Below are 21734 nucleotides of genomic sequence, written 5' to 3' on the forward strand. Positions count from 1 at the left end.
TTGCTTGGGCAGTCTCCAAGGATCTTTCTGGTTCCAATATTCTATAATTTGAAGGAGATGATTAGGGTATTTTCTGTTTTTGTTTGTTTGTTTGTTTTTGTTTTTGTTTTTGTTTGTCTAAAAATCAATGGCTCTGTCTTCCTTTCCTATTTTCTCTCCATATTCCCCTTTAGGCATTTTGATATCTAATTCAGAAGAAACATGGATCTCCATTTTATTAACATTCATAAATTTAACTAATGCATATGTTATTCCAAAAATGCAATATAAAGGAAGAAATTCTTTGTAATGGAAAGAATACTGGATTTTGAAGGAGATGACATTAATTCCAGTCATCACTTTGCTATTTGCTGATGATGTGATCTTAGGTAACATTAAGTTCTCTTGAGATCAAAATCCTACAAACTGCAAATCATCTGTAAAAAGGAAATAGGTCAGCTGAGAATTCACTTTCTTTTGTAATCGAGATATTTACCATTTCACAGTAATATTTTAATATAGACACTAAGCTGAAAGTCTCCTAACATGGTATTTGGGACATAGTAGGTAATCAATAAATATTTAATGAATAAATAAAGAGTGGCTTCTTATGAACATGAGGCCAAGAAGAATCACATTTAATCAGATAAAAGCGTAATTAATTCAAAAAGAGTAAATCGAGCACCTACTACTTGGCAGCTATATTTTCCAGGTATTATACCTTTTTGTCTTCCATAAAGAGCAAGATAAACAAAAAGACATGACCTCTGTCTTCCATTAACTTGTGATATGACCCTCTGGGAGGAGATGGCACATAAGTAAATAACTACATTATGCTAAAAGAACTACAGTGCAATAGGAAAAGTGCTGAGCTTCTTGTGAGCAGAACTGTGCCTCATCTTCATTCTTCCACTAACTAGTTGTATGAATGTGAGAAAGTCATTTGTACAACCTGACATCGGTTTCATCTCCTGTAAAATAAGTTTACACTGTATAATCTCTAAGGTCTCTTCCAGCTATGAGTCTGAAAACGATTCTATGTCTCTGATAAATTAGTTTAAATACTTAGTCTTGAAGACTTTTAACTATATATTGGAGGTGATCTCTCCAATACTTAATTTTCCATGTAAAACTAATAAGCAAATTCACCAATATATTTTTTATTGGCTTCAATCCACAATTACCTCAATCTCTGAATTCTCCTACTAGTAAATTTCATTTCTCTTTATTTTTGACAATAATAGGAACACTTGCTTTCTAAATTAACCTCAAATACCTCATTAGGAAGTTAGATGAAAGATACACTTTAATTTCATTCAACGAACATTTATTGAATATCTATTATGTGTAAAGAACCCTAAAAATGATTCCAAGATAAAGAAAGATCATAGTCCTTGGGAATCTACAACCAAGTAGAGAAAAAGAAACATTTCCATTATATCACGGGTATTCATTTCATAGAAAGGAAAGAACAAATTCAGAGAGCAAAATGATATGGAAATCATAAAAGAACTTGAAGAGAAATAACGTGGAAGAGTGTTGGAAATCAGTCAGAAATTCTTCAGCCTAAAAAAAAATTATGACCTATAAACTAGCAAGTAAAGGCATCAATAGAAAGATCTCACATTCAAATCTATGACACAGCAGCAATGTTTTCTGGATAACTTAAGAATGAGATTCAAAGGAATGGGTTTTTAGTGGAAGGGTCAGCTTTGTTTTGAAAACGAATGCTTTCCAGAACTTTTATTTATTATTTTGATTACACATATAGTTCATACTACTTTTATGGTTCTTTGCCCCAATCCCTTATTTTTTATGAGAATTTGATCTTTCAATTTGGCACTTAGCTGGGATTGCTATATATAAAAATAGTATTTAACACTTCTATCTGACACTGTGTCAGACCCTGTTCTAAATGCTTTTCTTGTATTAACTCACTTAAGCCTCAAAGCTATGAAATAGGTATTATTATTACCCCCATTTTATAGACAAGAAGACTGAGACATAGGCAACTAAATAATTTGCCCAAGGATACACGGTTAAATTTTTTAAAAGACTGGAAGAAAATATACCAAGGTGGTTTCTTAGGGTATGAGGGTTATAAAGGGTGAAATGACAAGATCTTGAACTAAGGAAAGTAGCAGCTGAGCTGGAACAGAGAGGACAGACTCTAGAACAGATTAAGATCAAATACTGGCAGGATTTGTGGACTGGTTGATTTATAGAGTTGAAAGAGATGGAGAAGAGTCTAAGAATACTCCAGCCTCTGACCTGGGTGATTGACTGGGTGGTCACGGTCACTAAGGTAAGGATAGAGAAGATGGAGCAACTTTGGGAGAGAAGATGATGTGCTCAGTTTTGACATGTTGAGCTTTATTGTTAAATATTCGAATATGTAACTTTTAAGCTCAAGAGAGAAGTCAGATCTGGGCTTGAGAATCTTCACACAGAGCTGGTAATTAAACCCAAAAGAGGCTGCCATAACCCAGGGAGAGTGTGGAAGCAGAAGAAAGCTGTGGGCCAAGGACAAAACTCTGAATAACCTTAACTTTATGGGATATTCAGGAGATACAATGGCTATTTAGATTTAACATTAAAATGAAAAGATAGGTATGAAATGCTAAAAGTATGAAAGGCATATATTTGCTTTTCAAGCTAGGTTTCATTTATGAGAGACAAGGTAGCATGGAAGTAGTACAGGGCAGTCAGACAAGTTTGGGTGCAAATCTAGCACTTTGCCACTTAGTAGCTCTGTGACTGCTGTCAAGTTACTACGTGACCATAAAATGTGAATGGTTAATACACTATTCATACTGATGTGTTAATTGAGTTAATTCACAAAAGCACTTATATGGCACAGTGCCTAGTATGTAACACAAACCCAATAAATATTCTATATTATCACTAATGAGTATACAGATCATAGAATTATTTTTCATTCCACTGTCATGCTTTGCCAGTTGAGAAAATGATCAGGAAGTTTGTTGGTTAGCAGAAATAAACTACAGCGGAATTAAACAGTTGTTTGAAAAAGCCACCAAAATAATTCACAGACACTCAAGAACTGGTATTTTCCATGAATTTGTATGATATAGTACAAGAAAACAGGTAACAGCAGTTGGTTAAAAGAATTAGAAATGCTGGTTTATGACCTACAAGATGCATTAAAAAAATTTTGTTCTACTCTAAATGTTTAATAACTAGCCCCAGTGCTTGGTAAGAGCAAGCCATTATAAAATATGTTGCCTAGATGTAACAAAGTGATTTTTAAAAAGAGAGGAGTGAGTTCTTATTTCTGCTATAAAATATTTCATTGTTGGAAGAACTATCACTCAAGCAAAGAAAAAAATGAAGTAGACACCCTACGTGTTGCGATTTGATATCTCTCGAGAGTTTGGCTACACATCTCCTCTTCCGTCCGAATCTGCCACGTATTTCAAATTCCCAGCTTTAGATGTCGTTTTAAACCTTGGATCAAGGTTTAGAGTCCTCAAAGGGGCTCATTAAAATGCAAATATGTCACCTGTAAAAGAGCACTAACTTGGCTTCTGGCAGACACTGACACATTTATCAGCCTCGTTGTGTGAGTAGCTGCCTTCTGGAGACCTAGACCTCGGGAGCAGGAAGGGCGGTTTTTGAGCTCACAAGGTGGGGTCAGCCTTGGCCAGAGGTCAGGGCACCGCGGACCACCAACCTTACTGCAGCCAGGAGGCAGGCGAAGCTGCGGAGACCCGCCAGGTCAAAGACAGCCCTGGGATGTCCTGTGGTGGGGTGGGATGCCATTGTGCCTGGGTTTCTCTGTTCCTCACGCCTTTTCACCCGGTCCTTCCTAGAACCAGCTGGCTCATGTCAGAACGATTGCGGCCTGATGCGTGGTGCATAGTGGTGTTCATCGCTTGTTTTTTCATCAGTGCAACCTCTAGTTCTCCAGCACATGAGGGCTGGGGAAGTGGCCAAATAGAGTTAAAATCTGAAATATCTTTTTTGTTCTTTTCAGTTCAGGTAGTTTAAATTATATGTAATCTTTGAGCCGTGGGCTAATATGTATTATACAATTCTCGGTTTGTCTTTTCAAGGCACTTCGACTTATAAATACCAAGCTGGGGGCCCAGCCCGGGAAAACAAAACCGAGTTAAACCCACAGTCAGTACGTTCCTGCTCAGCGGCCCGGCCTTGGCTAGGCTGGAGCTGCAGCTTCCCCTCTGTCCCCGCCTCCCCGCTCTTCCTGCTCTAGCGGGTGTGATCCCTCGGGAGAAGACCCGCAAGCCCCCGGCGGGTGGGCGGGGCGCCGAGCCCTGGCCCTCACGTCGCGGGGCGCCAAGCCCTGGCCCTCACGTCCCGAGCGTCGGAAGGCGGAGCCTATGGCGGTGACGTCACGAGGCCCCGCCCTCGCCGCCCTGATATTATCGACGCCGTCCGCCATTTTGTCTCCAGAGTCTCGTTTGCAGTCGACAACGCTGGTTAAGGCGTCTCGGTCCGTAGGAAAGACCAGAGTCTATTGTCTGTGTTTGACTCCGTAGTTAGGTCCGAGGCCTTCCGGAGCTTTCCTGGGGCAGTTGGCAGAGGCCGCCGCGACCACCCCCGCCCCTCCCCTTCGTCCCCGGGACCGGGAGGGACAGAGCTCGCGTCACGCCCCTCGGCGCTCGCCGCTCCTTTCTCTGTGGTTGCGTCCGCATCTCGCCCCCGGAATCAGACGGTACCCCATAGATGGCCAGCTTTTCCCCGAGGGTCAACGAGAAAGAGATCGGTGAGGAATGGGACAGTGGGTGAGTGCGCGGGGGCTTCGGAAAGGCAGGGAGTCCGCCGAGGGGGCTTCGGAGGAAACGTCTGAGTCTGAGGGAAGTAGGGTGAGCCCGGGCCAAGCCCTGGAGTGAACAAGAAGGAAGCGGTCCCAAGAGTGGGTGTCGCCGAGGGGTAAGTGGGATCATCATTGATGCAGCACCTACCTTGCCCTTGGCACCGAAGGTAGCAGTGCGCGAACGTTAGGGTCGAGGGGAACCTGGGCGCCGAGTAGCGAGGGTCCCAGTGACTGTATGGCTCAGCGCGGACAGACACCCCTTGGGACCCCAGTATCCTCGGAGGTTCGTGCGAGGCCATTATCCTGGGATTCTTGGCTCAGTGGCTGGGGCGCCGAGTGGACAGGGAGTGCTGGGCAAGTCTCAGGGACTCTGAAGTTTACGTTGCGAAAAGTAAACTAACGTGTGTTCTGAGCTGTAATGAAAAGAGGGGTTCTCGTGGACACCAACCACTCTTTAACGAGAAACGCGACCAAAGAGGTGCCATCAGCCTGGGAAAAGCAGTATTTTAAAAAATGCTATGGCGTTAAAGTAGTGGTTCAGGGGAGGAGACTCAGAATTATCTTTCTTACACATTAGAGCAGGGAGGAGCAGAGTGATTGGGTGGAGTAACAGAAGAGAAGCTGTTGTACTGAAGAGCAAACTGAAAAGGCTGTCTGAAAACTGGTTTAGTGTCTAGACCTGCCTCGCTGAAGGCAGGATAAGAATAGATTTTAAAGGTTATGTGTTAAGACCTATCTACTCAGTGGCTCAGTTTAAAAGCATCTCACATTATTTAAGCCCTCTTAAGGTAAAATAGCTGGAACAACTTTTGAGGGAGCTGTGCGTGCTGTGCAGATATACTTAGTAAACTTCAAACTTAACAAGTCTTCATGATATACACCTTAAAAATATACAGTTTTTATTTTAAAAATAAAATAGATTTGGCATCCCCCCCAAAAAAAAATAAATAAAAAACAACCCAACACAGAACTTATTGTGTTAATCAAATGAAAATTGGAAGTGGCTCCGGAGTAGAGAGGCTTTGCATTTCACCGTTCAACTAAATGTGTGCCTTTACTAAGTACATGAAGGAGGTATTATTTGTAGAGGAAGGGAGAAGCTGAAGTAGCCAAAATGCCATCTATCCTGTATTGTGGGTGACTTTTATCTAGAGACAGCTATCTTAGAATTCTAGGTTTTAGTTCTCTTAGAGATAAGGTTGAATAGCAGGTTAGGAATGGACTTTAACCCTCGTTTTAATAACTATTTTAAACATACAGAGAAAATAAAATTCATGTCCTGAGGTAGAACACAGAACTCAAAAGTTTTTATTTTCAGTCCAGTGGGTTTTTTCCCACCTGCTACACAGTATCACAGATGAGCCATTTGCTTTTCGTTTATCTGTGTTTTTACTTCATCTTGTTGAACAATTTTGAAAACTTTCAGTCCTCTCTTCCAAGGGATAGAGCTTCTTAGCATTCCTGTGTAAGGTAGAGCTGTCTATCCACTAAATATCTTTTTTAATTAATTTAATTTTTTGGTATATTTTGTGCATATCTGTTATTTCCTGGATATAATATAAAGTTACTAGATAAGTGCCAAATATCTAAAAGAACTTTGGCCTTTTCTAACCTTTTGTTTTTTTGAAGTATCATTTGAATACAAAGTTAAATAGTATATTTCTGTAGCTTTGTATATATCAGTAAGGACTTACTTTTTCCCTTCTTTCTTAGGTATGTTTGAGTTCTCAAGTAGGTACTGAAAGAGGAGAGAGAATATTTCATGAATAATTAAAGAAGTCTGTGACAGGGAGTTACTGCCTTGAGCTAGTGCCCTGTTTCACAAGGCACTATCACGGATCCTCCCTTTCTCATTATGAAATTGCAGGCAGGAATGTGAAGAAGGAGCTAAATCTGGTTTGCTTGGTTCAGCAGTGACTCAGATGATGTGTTACTACTGTATAGATAATAATATAGTGTATCTATGGCTGATTTCCTGTGGCAGGCAGCTTTTCCCTTATACAGGGTCATTAAGTCATCTTAGGATACTAACATTAAACAGTTGCAGGTAATGAATAAAAGTTTAACTTATAAAACATTTTTTTCAAAGCACTTTATTATAAACCTGATGCTAATTTATAGTATTGTATCACTGAGTATTTAAATGAGTGCTTAAATCCATTTGATTAAAATGTGAAATCTTCACATTTGATGTACCTGTTAACAAGCAAAGAAACACAGGTAATTTTTAATACAGGACTCGTAACTTTATTTGGCAATTTTTTTTTGATAGTGGCCCCATTTCTTGAATTTATATTCAAGAATAAATTAACTTATGGTCTTTGTTATTTGAACTAGTTTTTTAGTTGTTAATTTATTACCAACTACCCTTTATATAAGAGGAGTTTTGTGATTGTGGTCACGGTAAAAGAAGAAAATAACCCTGCCTTGTTATTAAAGATTTTGGATTCTGAAAGAAAATACAAAGTGATCCTAAAATACAGACTTAAAAAAAATGAGTTTTCTGTGGGAAAGTTAGTCTTGCTTATGTTTGCTCTAGGGGAGGTGAGTTTTAGTCTAATTTACTAGATGTTTTTGAAGTGGAATGCAAGGGCCAATCTATTTTTCAAGATAGAAATTTCATAAGTATACTCATCTAGTTTAACCAGGGGCTTTTCCTTTGTAAGATAATGCTTGCATTTTTCAGTTGAATTTTTAAAAGTTGTTTCTCTTATTTATGAACTTTGGTGGGGGTTTTTCCTTCTAAAATTTATAGATTTAAAAGATAAATGTGGTTAAACAAAAACTGAAGTTAAAAAAATAATTTAGGTAAGGGTCGAAAATTCAAGGGCCAAGCACATAAAACACTCTAGTGAAATGACCATAGAAGACTGGGCTTGAAGGAATGTAAGGAAACATGGAGCAGCAAGCCCTTTCAGAAATCATTTATATATTTAAAAAAAAAAAAAAAATTCTGGTATAGGAGGGTCACTTGTTTGTAAATTTCATTATTAATAAAGTCATGTTAACTACCAGTGAAGTTAATGTCACCTATGCTGTATTGATACAAGTGAGGTGGGGATAGGTTGGGGGTTCTGCTGCTTTGATTAAGCCACACCTGAAGTATTGTGCTAGGTCTGGGTACCACTTTGATGAAGGCCATTACTAACGAGTTTATCTAGGAAAGTATGATGAAGGTGAAGATGGGAAATGGATTTGAAGCTGTGTAATCTAAGGAATGATTGAAAGGACTAGAGATTTTAGCCTGATGAAAAGATTTAGTTGATGATAATCTTGGCTGTCTTCGCTGTATGAATGTCATATGAGAGCAAGGATAGGCTTATCCTCTTAGGTCAGAATCAGGACTGATTGGGTGGAGTGGCAAGGAGGAATATTTTGAGTCATCAAAAGAAAATTTCTGATCATCTCAGCTGCACCAAATTAGAATGAGCCTTATTAGATATTCGTATTTATAAATATAGAAAAAATAGGTCCCAACGTTGTTTACTTTTTAAACCATAACTTATTTGTTAATGTATCAAAGAATTGGTCAGTGAAATATTTAAATCACTGAAGAATGGGAGCTTATACATGTGCTTTCATATTCGTTCAATAAATATTTCCTGAGCACCTGTCATATACCCATATACCAACAGCTAGATGCTACACTAGCTGTTGACGGAGCGCATTGAGTTTGGAAGTGTCACTGAACAAGTACATTTTGGGATTTTGGGCATGTATCTGCTCTAGCAATAGGAGTATAAGTAGTTCCTATTTGAACTGCAATGTATAGAACATATGGAAGTTTAGTTGTTGGAAAGTTTAAGCCAAAAATATAAAAATGCACTGTAGAGATGACCAGACAACTGACCACAAAATAGATAATAAGGAAAATAAACTTGACAATAACTTAGAACTAAAAAGGAAGAATAGCAAAATTTGAAACTAAGACCAACCTAAGACAGCAACAGCATTGATGATACATTGATAAAGACCCTTTCCCAAAATTTAGGAAATTCAGCTGAGTTTGCACGCACACATGTACAGTAAGAGCTTATTGATCATGCTTGTTAAACACAGAAGTGCTTGTTTACACTGTTAATATATCACCTTTTATTATGAATGCTAAATATAAGTACTCTAAATTAAAAACATGGAATTGTCCATTGTTTGCCCTTTAGGAAGTACTCAATGGAGTTGAGTAAATCCCAAAGTAATATGGAAGCAGTCTCAAATTTATTGTTTGTTATGTATGATATCCTGTATTTTTATTTTTCCTTTTAGTGAGATCACGTACTATAGGTGAACTTTTAGCTCCAGCAGCTCCTTTTGACAAGAAATGTGGTCGTGAAAATTGGACTGTTGCTTTTGCTCCAGATGGTTCGTACTTTGCTTGGTCCCAAGGACATCGTACAGTAAAGCTTGTTCCGTGGTCCCCGTGCCTTAAAAACTTGTAAGGCTCTTTTCTTTTTTGTATTTTGTGTCTGTTTGTAGAATTTCCTGGTTTTTTTCTGTGTGGAGTAATGAAAAGATTCTGGTATTTAAGTTTTTTCTTCGTAGACTGTTGTAAATAATGTTTTATCATAAGCTGAATATATTTATTGGAAAATTTGTGGGAAGAATTGTCTGATCTTACATGTGTAGGACATTTTCTCAGATACTTTTGTGTCTTTAAGTGTTTCTGTGTATTAAAAGGCAGATTAATTGTGCCTTGGTGTAGTATATACATTGTGTTGTGCCAGGTCAGGTGACCTTTGTTATGTGACACTTTTGGATTTCACATTTTATTAGATAACAGTGGTGCATAGATCATGTGATTACTTTTTATGTACTTAACAATCTTCCGCTTGGGTTTAATTGCGTTTGAGTATTTGTTGAAAGTTTTTCTAAAATGTTTCATACTAAATTTAATCTTTCCATGTTTTTTGTGTCTAGTTGACCTATGTGGTTGTATTTATTAATTAATGTCCTTATTTACATATTGTTTTAGGTCTAGAAACTACTGATTATTGTGTTTTTTTTTTTAAAGGTAATTTTCTGTTGTCAGCTTCACAATATCTTAAGTTCTTGGTTTTGTTCTTTTGCTTGTTAATACTTTAGGTTAATTAAAGGAGTCCTAATTGATATACTGGTTTTGAGGAAAAATTTGAAACAATTAAGTTATAAATTACTTTACTGTTGAACTTATCTTTTTTTCAGCCACTGAGAATTTCTTTTGATCTGAATTTATTCAGTCATGTCCTCATAGCTAATAACTTTTCCCCTTCCCATTTATAGAATTCTATTGTTATTTAATATCACTATAATGATATCGAGGTTGTTTTAGCAAACATTTATCATTTCGTATTCATAGGAGTAGTAATAACTAGATCTCAATCTGACCTTTCTTCCCCACCCCCAGTCTCTTGCATGGCACCAAGAATGTCACCAATTCAAGCAGTTTGAGATTGTCGAGACAAAATAGTGATGGTGCTCAGAAAAATAAGCCTCGTGAACATATTATAGACTGTGGTGACATAGTCTGGAGCCTTGCTTTTGGATCCTCAGTTCCAGAAAAACAGAGTCGCTGTGTAAATATAGAATGGCATCGATTCAGATTTGGACAAGATCAACTACTCCTTGCCACAGGGTTAAACAATGGACGTATCAAAATATGGGATGCATATACAGGTATGGAATCACAGTCCTAAAAGCAAACTTGATAGTTTTATGATGTAGGGTATTGATCATAGGCAGTAGGATATATGGTTTGAGGATTTTAACTTCCTAAAGAGCAAGAATTGGTGCTGTGAATGTGTCTTTATAATTGGCCTGAATAGCATCTTTATGGTTTTAATTTAGGTTAATAGAGTTCACACTGCTTGATCACTTTTCAAAGAATATTACAGCATTTCTAAGGAATGTTTAGTTAATTTTCACTTTCAACTAGTAATTTAGTTTTATAACTCAAATAGCAAAGTGTTTTCTTAGATAGTTTTCAGTGACTGATATCTTACAGGTTTCAAGGTAAATCTGGTTTTCAACAATCATCTAACCTTTGGAAGGTTTTAGTGACATTTTTTCTAAAGTTTAACCAAATGGGATTAGAAGTTACATTCTTTGGGCAATTAAAAGTAAATGTGTTGCTCACTACCTAAAACAGTTTTTGATAGTGGCTGATAGTTCGTAGTAAAAAATTTGAAGAATTTTTTTAAATGAGCATTAAAACAATATGTATATCAGTACACAGCAAATTATACTAACATTAAGTGGAGATAATGAGTCATTAAGTTTCATTGGATTCTTGAAAAAATTTAAGGTAAGCACATAGATTTTTATAAAAACAAAACTCTTACAGTATTAGATGAATAGAGTATATATTTTTCACTGAGATTATGTTTGAAAATTTAAGTTGATGTGAGTGGGATAACATGCATCTTTTGAGGAGTTTGACATTCATTAGTAATCCAGGGCCAAGGAAAAATTTGATTTTATATTTTAAAAACAAACTGTACAAAGATTTAGAAATGATAATGTAGGTTTTCTTGATACTAAATTAACTTGATCCCGGAGTTTGTGTACATTTCAGGAATTCCCTTTTAACTTTTTCTAATATATATAGCTTTGCTATCCTGGAAATAATTCATTTTAAAACAATGTAAATAGTGAATCTTTAAAGGTAATAGTAAAAGCACTACTAAGTCATTTTACACTTGGTAAGCTAAGGGAGTGCCCAAGCATTTCTACTCATTATTTCTTTTTAAATGGTGAGGAAAACTTTTATAAAATAGAAACGGATAAAATTATTAACATTGTCTTATTTTCCCCTTCCATTGCATTTAGGAAAACTCCTCCTTAACTTGGTAGATCATACTGAAGTGGTCAGAGATTTAACTTTTGCTCCAGATGGGAGCTTGATCCTAGTGTCAGCTTCAAGAGACAAAACTCTGAGAGTGTGGGACCTAAAAGATGATGGTATGTTTTTTTGTTTTTACTCAAGCTGTGAAAAAGAATTAGTTTTTTAATATTACTACTGAGAGGTATTGGGTTTATCTACGGCATTAGATTTTAAAAGTGGCATATGATCAAAGTTTCTTGTTCTCTGCTTAGTCCTTTAGTCCCTTTCCCAGTGTAGAGCAAACAAAAACCATAAATGTGACCCAGAATAGGAGCCAGCAGTTACTCTAAGTAAACAATCTGATATTATTCTGAAAGTAACCACACAGATCTGTATCAACTATTCGAAGACAAAATCTGGATCCGTTTTAGGGTTGTATGTGAACTGGTCTGTGTTTATTTCCTTAGGAAGGGTTATTAACCTCAGTTAACCTCTGCTTAGTGAAAAATTTAAGTAGACCTTGAAGCACAAACATATCAGATATAACTTAGTGATCTAATAAAATTTAGATTAAATATGATTTAGAAACCAGAATTTGTAACATGTAAATGTTAGTAAGCACAATAAGTTAGATAGGTTAAGTAAGAAATTATCTTATAAAAAAAGAAAAGATTTGTCCTCTAATACTATAAAAGTATATCAGTGTCAAATACTCGGCTTTTTCAGAAACTTTGATGATTGAGATGTTTAACAAAGTTTTGGAGAGTCTACCTTGTTTGAGAGGACCAAAGATAATTATTTCTTCTCCTTTTTAGCCTCTAATGAAAGAGTTTACAGTTTTAATTAAAACCTTACATTTAAATAAGATCTGGTAGTTGTCTAACGACCTCAGGCTGGAAGTTGTCAGGCTTGCTTAAGGGTAAGGTAGCTTAAACTGAATATAGTAGGAAGCAGACCCCTCAGATTTGGAGACTTGTTCCAGCCGATGGATAACAACCATTGCTTAATAAAATAATATGTTTATTTCTAAACCATAAGGTACCTCTTCTGCATTTTATCAATTCTTTGTTTGCTCAGCTGTTGAGTGAAGTGACCCCAACAGTTAAAATAGTTTTGATGATTAAATTTTTATCTCTTTTTGCAGATCAAATAGTGCTTTCTTTCTCAACGTATTTTCAGTTAAGAAAATAGACTCAGTAAAATGTAAGCTACAAGAGAATAGGGACTTTGTCTTATTCACAGATGTATCCTCACTGCCTGGAATGTAGTAGGCAGTCAGTAAGTATCTGTAAAACTAAAGAGTTAAAGTATTCTTAGCTGTAACTGTGTGTTTCAGGTATAATGCATAGGGGCCTTGGAGTGGAATTTAGGTTATCAAAAAAAGAAGGTTGAAAAGGCATTTTGAAGGCAGTTATCAAGTCTCAACCTTTCAGTGGTCCAGTTCCTTCATTTGTAGAATAAAGGAATTAGACTAAAAGAATTTTCTATAAATGAAGAGTCAGCAGACATTTTCTTAAAGGGCCAAATGGCAAATGTTTTAGGCTTATGGGCCATGATACCTCCGCCATAGTTACTCTACTCTGCCATTGGAGCACAGCATAAACAAATGAGCATGATTCTGTTTCAATAAAACTTCATTTACAAAAATGAGCAACTAATGTGTATTGCCAGCCCCTCTTATAGGTAAATCATTGCCACTGTAGAAGTTTGTGATTCTATGATTTTGCCATTTTTGAATGATCCTCGTTTGAAGTGAATTCTAGGATTAACACAGGTATTTCTTTTTGTTCAGGAAACATGATGAAAGTATTGAGGGGCCATCAGAACTGGGTATACAGCTGTGTATTCTCTCCTGACTCTTCCATGCTGTGTTCAGTGGGAGCCAATAAAGCAGTATGTGTCAAAGTTCTTGTACATTCATTGTGAAGTGGATTATAATAATATGTGCATAATCATTTTAAATCTAAGAACCTATTAAGTTTGTGCTCGGTGTCATGAATATCTTAAATGTTTTATTTCGTGATGGGGGAGAATTTGCATGAGGGAAATTAAATACAGTTATTGATTGTAAAGTGAGAAATTGGATTGCTTTTAGTTAGAGATAATATTCATAAAATAAGGGGTATGTCAAATTTATTTTTTCTAAAATCTAGGAAAGTTTATGTGCTATAGAAGAGATCTAGTCCAAATGTTAAGACATTCCCTTGCTAATAATTGTCTTCTTTGTTGTTCTATTTTTTTTTTGTCCAGTTTGCTGTTTAAAAAGTTTTGAGTCCCAGCTGGTCCTGGACATTTAACTGAAAAAAGTAACTTAAAAGCCTAATAAGAATAAAAATAGCACTCATGTATGTCCTAGAGTGAATTATAGAAGAAATTTGATAGGTCTGTTTTGTGCTAACAGGCATAGCATACCTGTAGACAGATTAAGTATAAAGACTCAAGAGGGTTATGTTTATTGATCTCTTTTAGTTGTCTACCAGCTCTGAGTTACTATAGTTAAGGAGGTCTTATTAGCTTCAGATATTTATGAAAATGGTTGAAGTCCAAATACATATGATAATCACAATACACTTTGAAATAATGGGGGTTTTGGGGGGGTGGGAGGCTGGTTAAAATGCATTTTATCTAGCCAGAAGTGTGTTAAAATGATAGTTGCAAATATTAGAAATATAGAAAAAAATATACAGTTCTTTAAAAATCATAAGAAGAGCAAAGCTAGATGTTGACATTGCTATTTTAGGCTGTGTGTTTTCCATATGCTTCTTGCTTTCCCTGTCACAGGTGGTGGCAGCAATATTGGTGTGATTGAGGTTATGCTGGCACCACTCGCACACAGGCGCACAATGGTGTTAGCTGGGCAGAAAGAGTGGCATCTCTGGCTACCGGGCTGGGGGCGACCTTTACCATAGGATGAAGTAACCTTGCATTCGGCTGCAAGGTGTACTGTACGTACACAGGTGCTGGTCGATGTCCACTTTCTGCTTTTCTTTCTTTCTTTTTTCTTTTTTAAAATAATTTCCCCCACAGTGAAACCCACTGACTCCTCCAAGTAAATTGATCTTCCAGTGGGACGGAATTGGGAGTCTGACATGTGAAACCAATTTAATGTAATGCGATTGGCTTTCAGATGGTTTCTCTGTACTGTTTTTTGGAATTCTTTGAGATGCTAGAGATTCCTTATGTGTGATCCAATTTAAGATTTGTATTTATTTTTCTTTGGAAGTAATGTATTGTGTCTGTGCAGAAAAAAATGTAGCCAAAAGGATTGCTTTATCCCAAGAGGAGGAGAGATTGCCTTACTAGGATTGTTATAAACCTCCAACTCACATTTAATAACAGACTGCAGTAAACATTAGAATCCTATTTAGAGATATTCTGCACAGTCTAACCACTGATTTTAAAATCTAAAATTACATGTGAACTTGTACTACAGTAATTTAAATGTTTTATACTTAAAATGACTAATGATGTGGTCAGTTTGGGAAAAATGAGATTAGCAAATCTTGATTCACAGAAATGTTAATTGTATTGTTTTCATAAATTAGCATTTTCATTGTGTAATGTGGTTTAACATCCTTGTTGTTTGCCAAAGAAATTTCATTTGGCTGTGAAAATTCTCTTTGCTTGCAGTATCTGTTTCTCTTCCTAGGCTCACGTTGGTGACCCAAGCCTTTTGTAAACAAGTGATTATCTCAAAGGGAGATGCCAATGGAGTAACAATTTGTTAACCTTACATTTTCTGTCTGTATATTTTTTAAAAATTTGGTAGTTTCTGGAAAAATAAAAGAAGGGGGTTTGTAGTACTTAACTCTATTTATTTCTGTATATTTTAGTTAATTAGTTTTTGGAATAAATGGATGTCAGTATAACTTTGTGGTTAAATTGCACTGCCTTTTTAATGTTTAGGCTTATTTTTTAATTAACATTTAACAGAAATTTGAAATAGAATTTGCATGTCTACCTTAATTAACTTTAAGACAGATTTTAATCTATGACACTGAGCATATTCTTTTAATTATTCGTAATTTATCATGTTTAATTTAATATAATCTGAATTAAATTTAGCAGTTTTAGTATAAGATGTGCCATTATGTCCTGTGTGTGTCTGAATGAAGCTATAACATTTGCCTTTTTATTTCAGGTTTTCCTTTGGAATATGGATAAATATACTATGATACAGAAACTAGAGGGACATCACCATGATGTTGTAGCTTGTGACTTTTCTCCTGATGGAGCATTACTGGCTACTGCATCTTATGATACGCGAGTGTATATCTGGGATCCACATACTGGAGACATTCTGATGGAATTTGGGTGGGTACAGCATGATTTTAATCTGTAATTCATCTCTGGCTGTCAGAATAGCTTTTAAGAAATTACATGAATGATTAGGATCGCTGACATATGAAACCTAAAATTGCAGTCTATTGTAATTTAAAATTTCAATATTATTTAAGCCCTTCAATAATGCAAAGCTTTAGATATAAATTCTAAAAATAAATTTAGCTCTCTTGATACAGGTCTTATTGAATAGTACATGATTCTTTAGAAGTGGTAATTATATTTAGAGTTTTATGTTGGGGAAAAATAGTTAAAACTAAAATGGGACTTAATTTTAGTGTCTTAAACCACATTGTAAAAGAGAGATCAGTAATCCTTTTCAAGTCCCTTTGATTTAAGTTGGATATATCACCTTTTAAGTCTTAGTTGTGTTCATTAAAGCCACTTTAAATATTACTCAAAGACAGATGTACTTTGTTCCTGGGTAGTTTTGTTTCTTGAAGTGACTCATTTCCACAGAAAATGTGTTTTTTGATCTCAGGCACCTGTTTCCCCCACCTACTCCAATATTTGCTGGAGGGGCAAATGACCGATGGGTACGATCCGTATCTTTTAGTCATGATGGACTGCATATTGCAAGCCTTGCTGATGATAAGTAAGTATGTGAATTATAGCTTGACCTATTCATTATTGTCTTTTAAAAATTTCCTTTCATCCTTTTACTTCATGAAAATATTCTTAAGACTAAAAAAAAAAAGGCTTTCTGCAGTTTGGTTTTTAATGTTTCTTTTTCTAGAGAAGACCTTGGGAGATGTTGGTGTGTCTTAAAGAATATTGACCTGAACAGTACCCATATAAACTAAAGATAATGCATGTGCCTATCCCTGTGTTCCTTGTTTGTTAGCTAGTTTAGGCAGACTGGTAGATTTTTAGCTTTTAGTTTAGCTCACAGATTTTTTTTTTTTTTTCAGTAATATCTTACAAAGACTGAAGCAGAAGGACATTGTCAAAGTGAAATAGTAAAAGGAGTAATTTGTATCTACTGCAGTTGAGACTATAAAATGAAATATCACATGAGTGAGATATGTTGCTTATTGGTAAGAAGCAGAAACTAGATATAGCCATTCCATTTTCACATGCTTTTATCATACAACATGGATGGATTTCACATTAAGAAATTTGGTCACATTAATTCAGAAAGCAACATTATCATCTTTCCAGAATGTTAGCAAACATACAAGAAGAATTCTTTTTTATTTGCCAGCAATCATTCTTTTCTGGTGTGCTGAGATGGATTCTGAATGTCAGTTTTTTGCCATTCCTGGACACACTCTACCTAGGTGAAAAGGCTTTATGAATGTCTTGGAAAGAACAAAACAGATCAGCCATGATTGGGTTGTAAGTGTAAGAAAATAAGGAGAAAGCTTTCATTTGTGAGTGTTATAGATCTGAACTGGAAAGAGAAGGCAGACATGCATTATAGTCTCTGTAAGTGTGAGTTGATCCAAATTATCAAACGATGTAGACTATAAAATACTTTATAAGCAAGTTATAGTAATTTCTTGCTGCAGTGATTTGTTTGCGTATATATTTTATGACTCAGAACACAGTGGCATTTATTTCTCAATTTTAAAAGTTGCTTTTACCTTAAATTTCCTACTAGATACTTAACAGTTTATTTCCTTTTCAGAATGGTGAGGTTCTGGAGAATTGATGAGGATTATCCAGTACAAGTTGCACCTTTAAGCAATGGTCTTTGCTGTGCCTTTTCTACTGATGGCAGTGTTTTAGCTGCTGGGTAAATCGCTTTATCTTTTCTTTTTTCTTTTCTTAAAAGAGACAATTTAAGGTGGTTTTTGGTCAACGCAGCCAATATTTAATGTCAGTAAATCTTTCATGAGGGCTTTTTATAATACTGTTACTTTGTCATAGAGGAGATCATTGGTTAGGTCACTTTGATTAGGTTTTAATGTGCATTTTGTTACTAATACACAGCCTTGGATGATAGTTGTTTGAGCTGTAGGATGTTGAAATATATGTACTTGGGTAACTGAGCTTGTGAATTTTTTTGTTTCTGTTTAGGACACATGATGGAAGTGTGTATTTTTGGGCCACTCCAAGGCAAATTCCTAGCCTTCAACATTTATGTCGCATGTCAATCCGGAGAGTGATGTCCACCCAAGAAGTCCAGGAGCTACCGATTCCTTCTAAAGTATTGGAGTTTCTCTCCTATCGTATTTAGAGGACTCTGCCTTCCCTAGTAGTAGGGACTGACAATACCTTTTACATAAACCTCAAGCTTTATTGACTTTAAGTATCTGTTTTTCAAGGTTTAGAAGATTTATTTAATTTGATGCATTCTTGTAGTGCATTTTGATCAGTTGGGCTTTTAAATGTTATTTATAGATTGTAGAAGTATTTCTGAACATATGTACATTTTTTTTCTAAAATTTAACTGTGAAAACATATATACTTGTACATATTTAGATCTAAGCTGCTGTGTGTTGGATGGACCCATTTGCTTTCCTAAGTTTTAGTTCCAACATGTATATATTGCTTCACTAGAGCCCCAATATGTATCTTTGCTATAAAGTGGAAGGAATTTTTTTTTTATTCTGGGACACTGAGTTTAGAATGGTAAATATTGATTCAAGAAAGCTGAATTGCCTCCTATAAAATATGCGTTTGATTGGAGGGAGGTTGGCCAGACAATTGACCTGCAGATAAAACAGTTTTCGTTTAGGGAAAGGATTATGTTTTCCTTAGGAATGGCTTCTGAGAGGTAGAGTTTGAATGTGACATTATTAAATTAAAACAGAGCCAGGATATAACTAGAAAAAGGATGTCTTCCTGCCCACCCCCCTTTTCTTCGAACTATTGTTACAAGCCTTAATTTTGGAAAGCAGCTTGCTACTTTAACCCTTTAGTATAAAGTATTATAAATTTTAGGCAATTTGAAAACCCATCTACTGTATTATTGCTAAATATTTTGTTTGTATTAAGGGACAATTATTTTAAGACCATGGTTTTTTGCTTGGGCGCTTTTTTTTTTCTTTTTTCTTTTTTTTAACATATACCCTATGTTTCTGCAGGGGATAGTATTGGTGACTTGCCAAAGAAGCAGTACAGTATACCTGCTTTTGCCTTCTGTTATTTATCTTACCTGCAGATAATAAGAATGTATACATTATGTAAAATACTCGATTATATATTTTTGTTGAGTTTTTTAATTAAAGACTTGTAGAAAAACACTGTCTTCTGCAGAAGTTTCTTAAATATGTTGGAAGGTTTAATACTTTTTGTCTGTCTCCATTGTAAGGTTGTTGGAGCACCACAAGCAAATTAAGCAAGAAAGGGAATGAAGAAATAGAACAAGTATAGGGCACTACTATAGCGTTGGTACTTCATGATTTCAGCTTTTACATTGACTTGTTCTAGGAAAACTGTTGCAATAGTGCTTGCTTTAAAAACTCTAGAACAAAGGAAAATAACTAATGAGCAAAAGAAAAATAAGATCTTTTAGAAGAACTAACAGGCTTATGGTAAATCTATCTGGTTAAAGTAGCCATAAGAAAAATCTAGTGATGTGGTCCTTTGTGTAGGCAAAAAAAAAAGCAAAACTTTTATTAGCCATGTGTGCTCTGGGAGACTTGATGGTTTTCACTAAGAAATTATTTGGAAATTCTTAAAGTTGGTTCTGTTGATGGTACATAGGTGTAGGGTATAAATATGAAAGCCAGTGGAAAATTTGCCAAAGTTACTTACTGTGAATCGCCTATATTTTATAAAAAGAAGCAAAAAAGCACCTTATCTTTAAATCTGGTTTGATCTTTTTTTTCCAATTTGTAGTATATCTGCTTTGTAATGTTAAAATAAGACGTATTAGTTATTCACACTGTTAAATTATTTACTCTCCAACCAATTTATCTGGCCAAGTAACAGTAGCATTTTTGGATGATACATTCTCTGAGAAGGCCAGAATTGCTTGCTACCTCTTCCAGTGAAAACCATAGTTCCAAGATGAAAGGAAGATTGCGAATGTGAGTGAAGTAGAAACACACTTATATTTTCCATTTGTCTCTTGTGAAGAAGGTAACAATAGGATGGTAATACCTTAGCCTGAGTGAGCAAAAGCAAGAGAAGTAGGGAAGAAGTGATTGGATTATTAACAAAAGTCAGATTCTAGCTACATGATTTAAAAATGATAGTGCTTCGCTCGGATGGGTCCAGAAATGCTTCTGGAAGTAATACCATGATGGCTGCCCAAGGAAAACCCCAAGTTCAGTTCAAACTTGAATTGATTGGTGATGGCGAGACTGGAAAAACTACATTTGTGAAACGTCATCTGGTGAATTTGAGAAGTAGTATGTATCTACCTTGAGTGTCAAGGTCCACCACTTTGTGTTTCACACCAACAGAAGACCTGTCAAGTTCAATGTATGGGACACAGCTGGTCAGGAGAAATTTGGTGGACTAAGAGATAGCTATTACATACAAGCCCAGTGTACATTACAATGTTTGATATAACTTCGAGAGTTACAAGAATGTGCCTATTTGGCATAGAGATCTGGTACAAACATCCCCATTGTGCTGTTTGGCAGCAAAGTGGATATTAAGGACAAGAAAGTTAAGGCAAAATCAGTTTTCCACCGAAAGAAGACTTCAGTATTAGACATTTCTGCCAAAAGTAACTACAACTTTGAAAAGCCCTTTCTTTGGCTTGCTAGAAAACTATTTGGAGACCCTAACTTGGAGTTAGTTGCCATGCCTGCTCTTTTCCTACCAGAGATTGTCATGAACCCAAACTTATTAAGCAGCACAATATGAGCATGATCTAGAGGTCATTCAGACAACTGCTCTGCTGGATGAGGATGACAGCCTGTGAGAGTGAAGCTGGAGCCCAGTGTCAGAAGTCTAGTTATATAGGTAACTGTCCTGTGATGTCAGTGGTGCAGCATGTTTGCCACTTATTATGTAGCTAAGCAGAACATGTGCTTAGTCTTTGGGGTGCTGAAGAAGATGAATGGGCTTCAAAGTGAACGTGGCAGTTAAAAAAATACCTTCATATTTTGGACCCGCATATTTAGTTGTTTTGGAACGCAGTTTCTTTACTGAGTTTCAAATAAGACTGCTAAGGTCACCACGGTATTCAGTGGTGAAATCTTGTTTGTTATTGTCATTCCCATTCCTTTTTGTTTAGAATCAGAATAAAGTTGTATTTCAAATATCTGAAAAAAATGCTGCTTCCTGTCTTCTAGTCTGCCACAAGTATGTCATTCGTAGAACTGGCAGGAGATCGTTTCTGTTCAGATTTGATTTCCTCGTTTAGTACCCCATTAGTGTATGTGCAAACATAGGAAAATGACACACACTCAGCAGCCAAGCTATCTTTTCACAATTTCAACGGACTTTAAATCCTGTAAGTTGATCTTAGGTTGGCAAATTTTAAATTTATGATCCTTGAAATGCCCTGCCTGCTTGTGATTGAGGCAAAGTTGGATTCAACTGGTTTGCACAGCCCTCAGGACAGCAAGACCAAAAATGGCTAGACTACACCAGAGCATGCTTAGTGGCTGATGTATGCAGGGGACTTGGCTGTCGGCCAGCCTGCACAGGGATAAGAAAATAAAAGTATGAGAAGGAAAACATTGTCTCACAAACCAAACACCATGGAGACAGTGAATCCAACCTAAAGTTTAATCAGAGTGAAGGTTTGTGGGTGATAAACATTTTGTCCAAGTAATTCTGACCAGGTTCTGGCCTACGAATGCATTTCAACTATAAGTATATATCTTAAACATAATATCGTAGAGTTATAAATGGATTTGCTATTATATGTCCATTTCAAAACCATAGGTAAAGCATCAGTTAGAGTACACT

General features: G+C 36.1%; 1 protein-coding gene and 1 pseudogene across 3 annotated transcripts; both read left to right on the top strand.

The window, feature by feature from the left end:
- The first annotated feature begins 4383 nt into the window (after positions 1 to 4383).
- Positions 4384 to 19105, top strand: WSB1 (WD repeat and SOCS box containing 1). 3 transcript variants are annotated; one of them, XM_039886059.1, is made up of 9 exons: positions 4384 to 4726; positions 9041 to 9209; positions 10158 to 10426; positions 11579 to 11710; positions 13366 to 13466; positions 15715 to 15887; positions 16396 to 16509; positions 17545 to 17652; positions 17937 to 19105. In XM_039886059.1, exons 1-9 carry the CDS (start codon positions 4687 to 4689, stop codon positions 18094 to 18096), a joined length of 1266 nt encoding a protein of 421 aa, XP_039741993.1. In that variant the 5' UTR covers positions 4384 to 4686; the 3' UTR covers positions 18097 to 19105. The 3 variants fall into 3 exon arrangements, 2 of the variants coding, with proteins under 2 accessions (XP_039741993.1, XP_039741994.1); XR_005658037.1 differs by lacking the exons at positions 16396 to 16509; positions 17545 to 17652; positions 17937 to 19105 and adding an exon at positions 14355 to 14530 and having other exon boundaries at positions 4395 to 4726; positions 15223 to 15762; XM_039886060.1 differs by lacking the exons at positions 16396 to 16509; positions 17545 to 17652; positions 17937 to 19105 and having other exon boundaries at positions 4395 to 4726; positions 14355 to 15715.
- Positions 19106 to 19282: 177 nt separating this feature from the next.
- Positions 19283 to 21084, top strand: LOC120620938 (GTP-binding nuclear protein Ran-like; annotated as a pseudogene).
- The last annotated feature ends 650 nt before the right edge of the window (positions 21085 to 21734 follow it).

This window comes from Pteropus medius, unplaced genomic scaffold, assembly GCF_902729225.1.
Source record: "Pteropus medius unplaced genomic scaffold, Ma_sr-lr_union100, whole genome shotgun sequence".
Classification (NCBI taxonomy): domain Eukaryota; kingdom Metazoa; phylum Chordata; class Mammalia; order Chiroptera; family Pteropodidae; genus Pteropus; species Pteropus medius.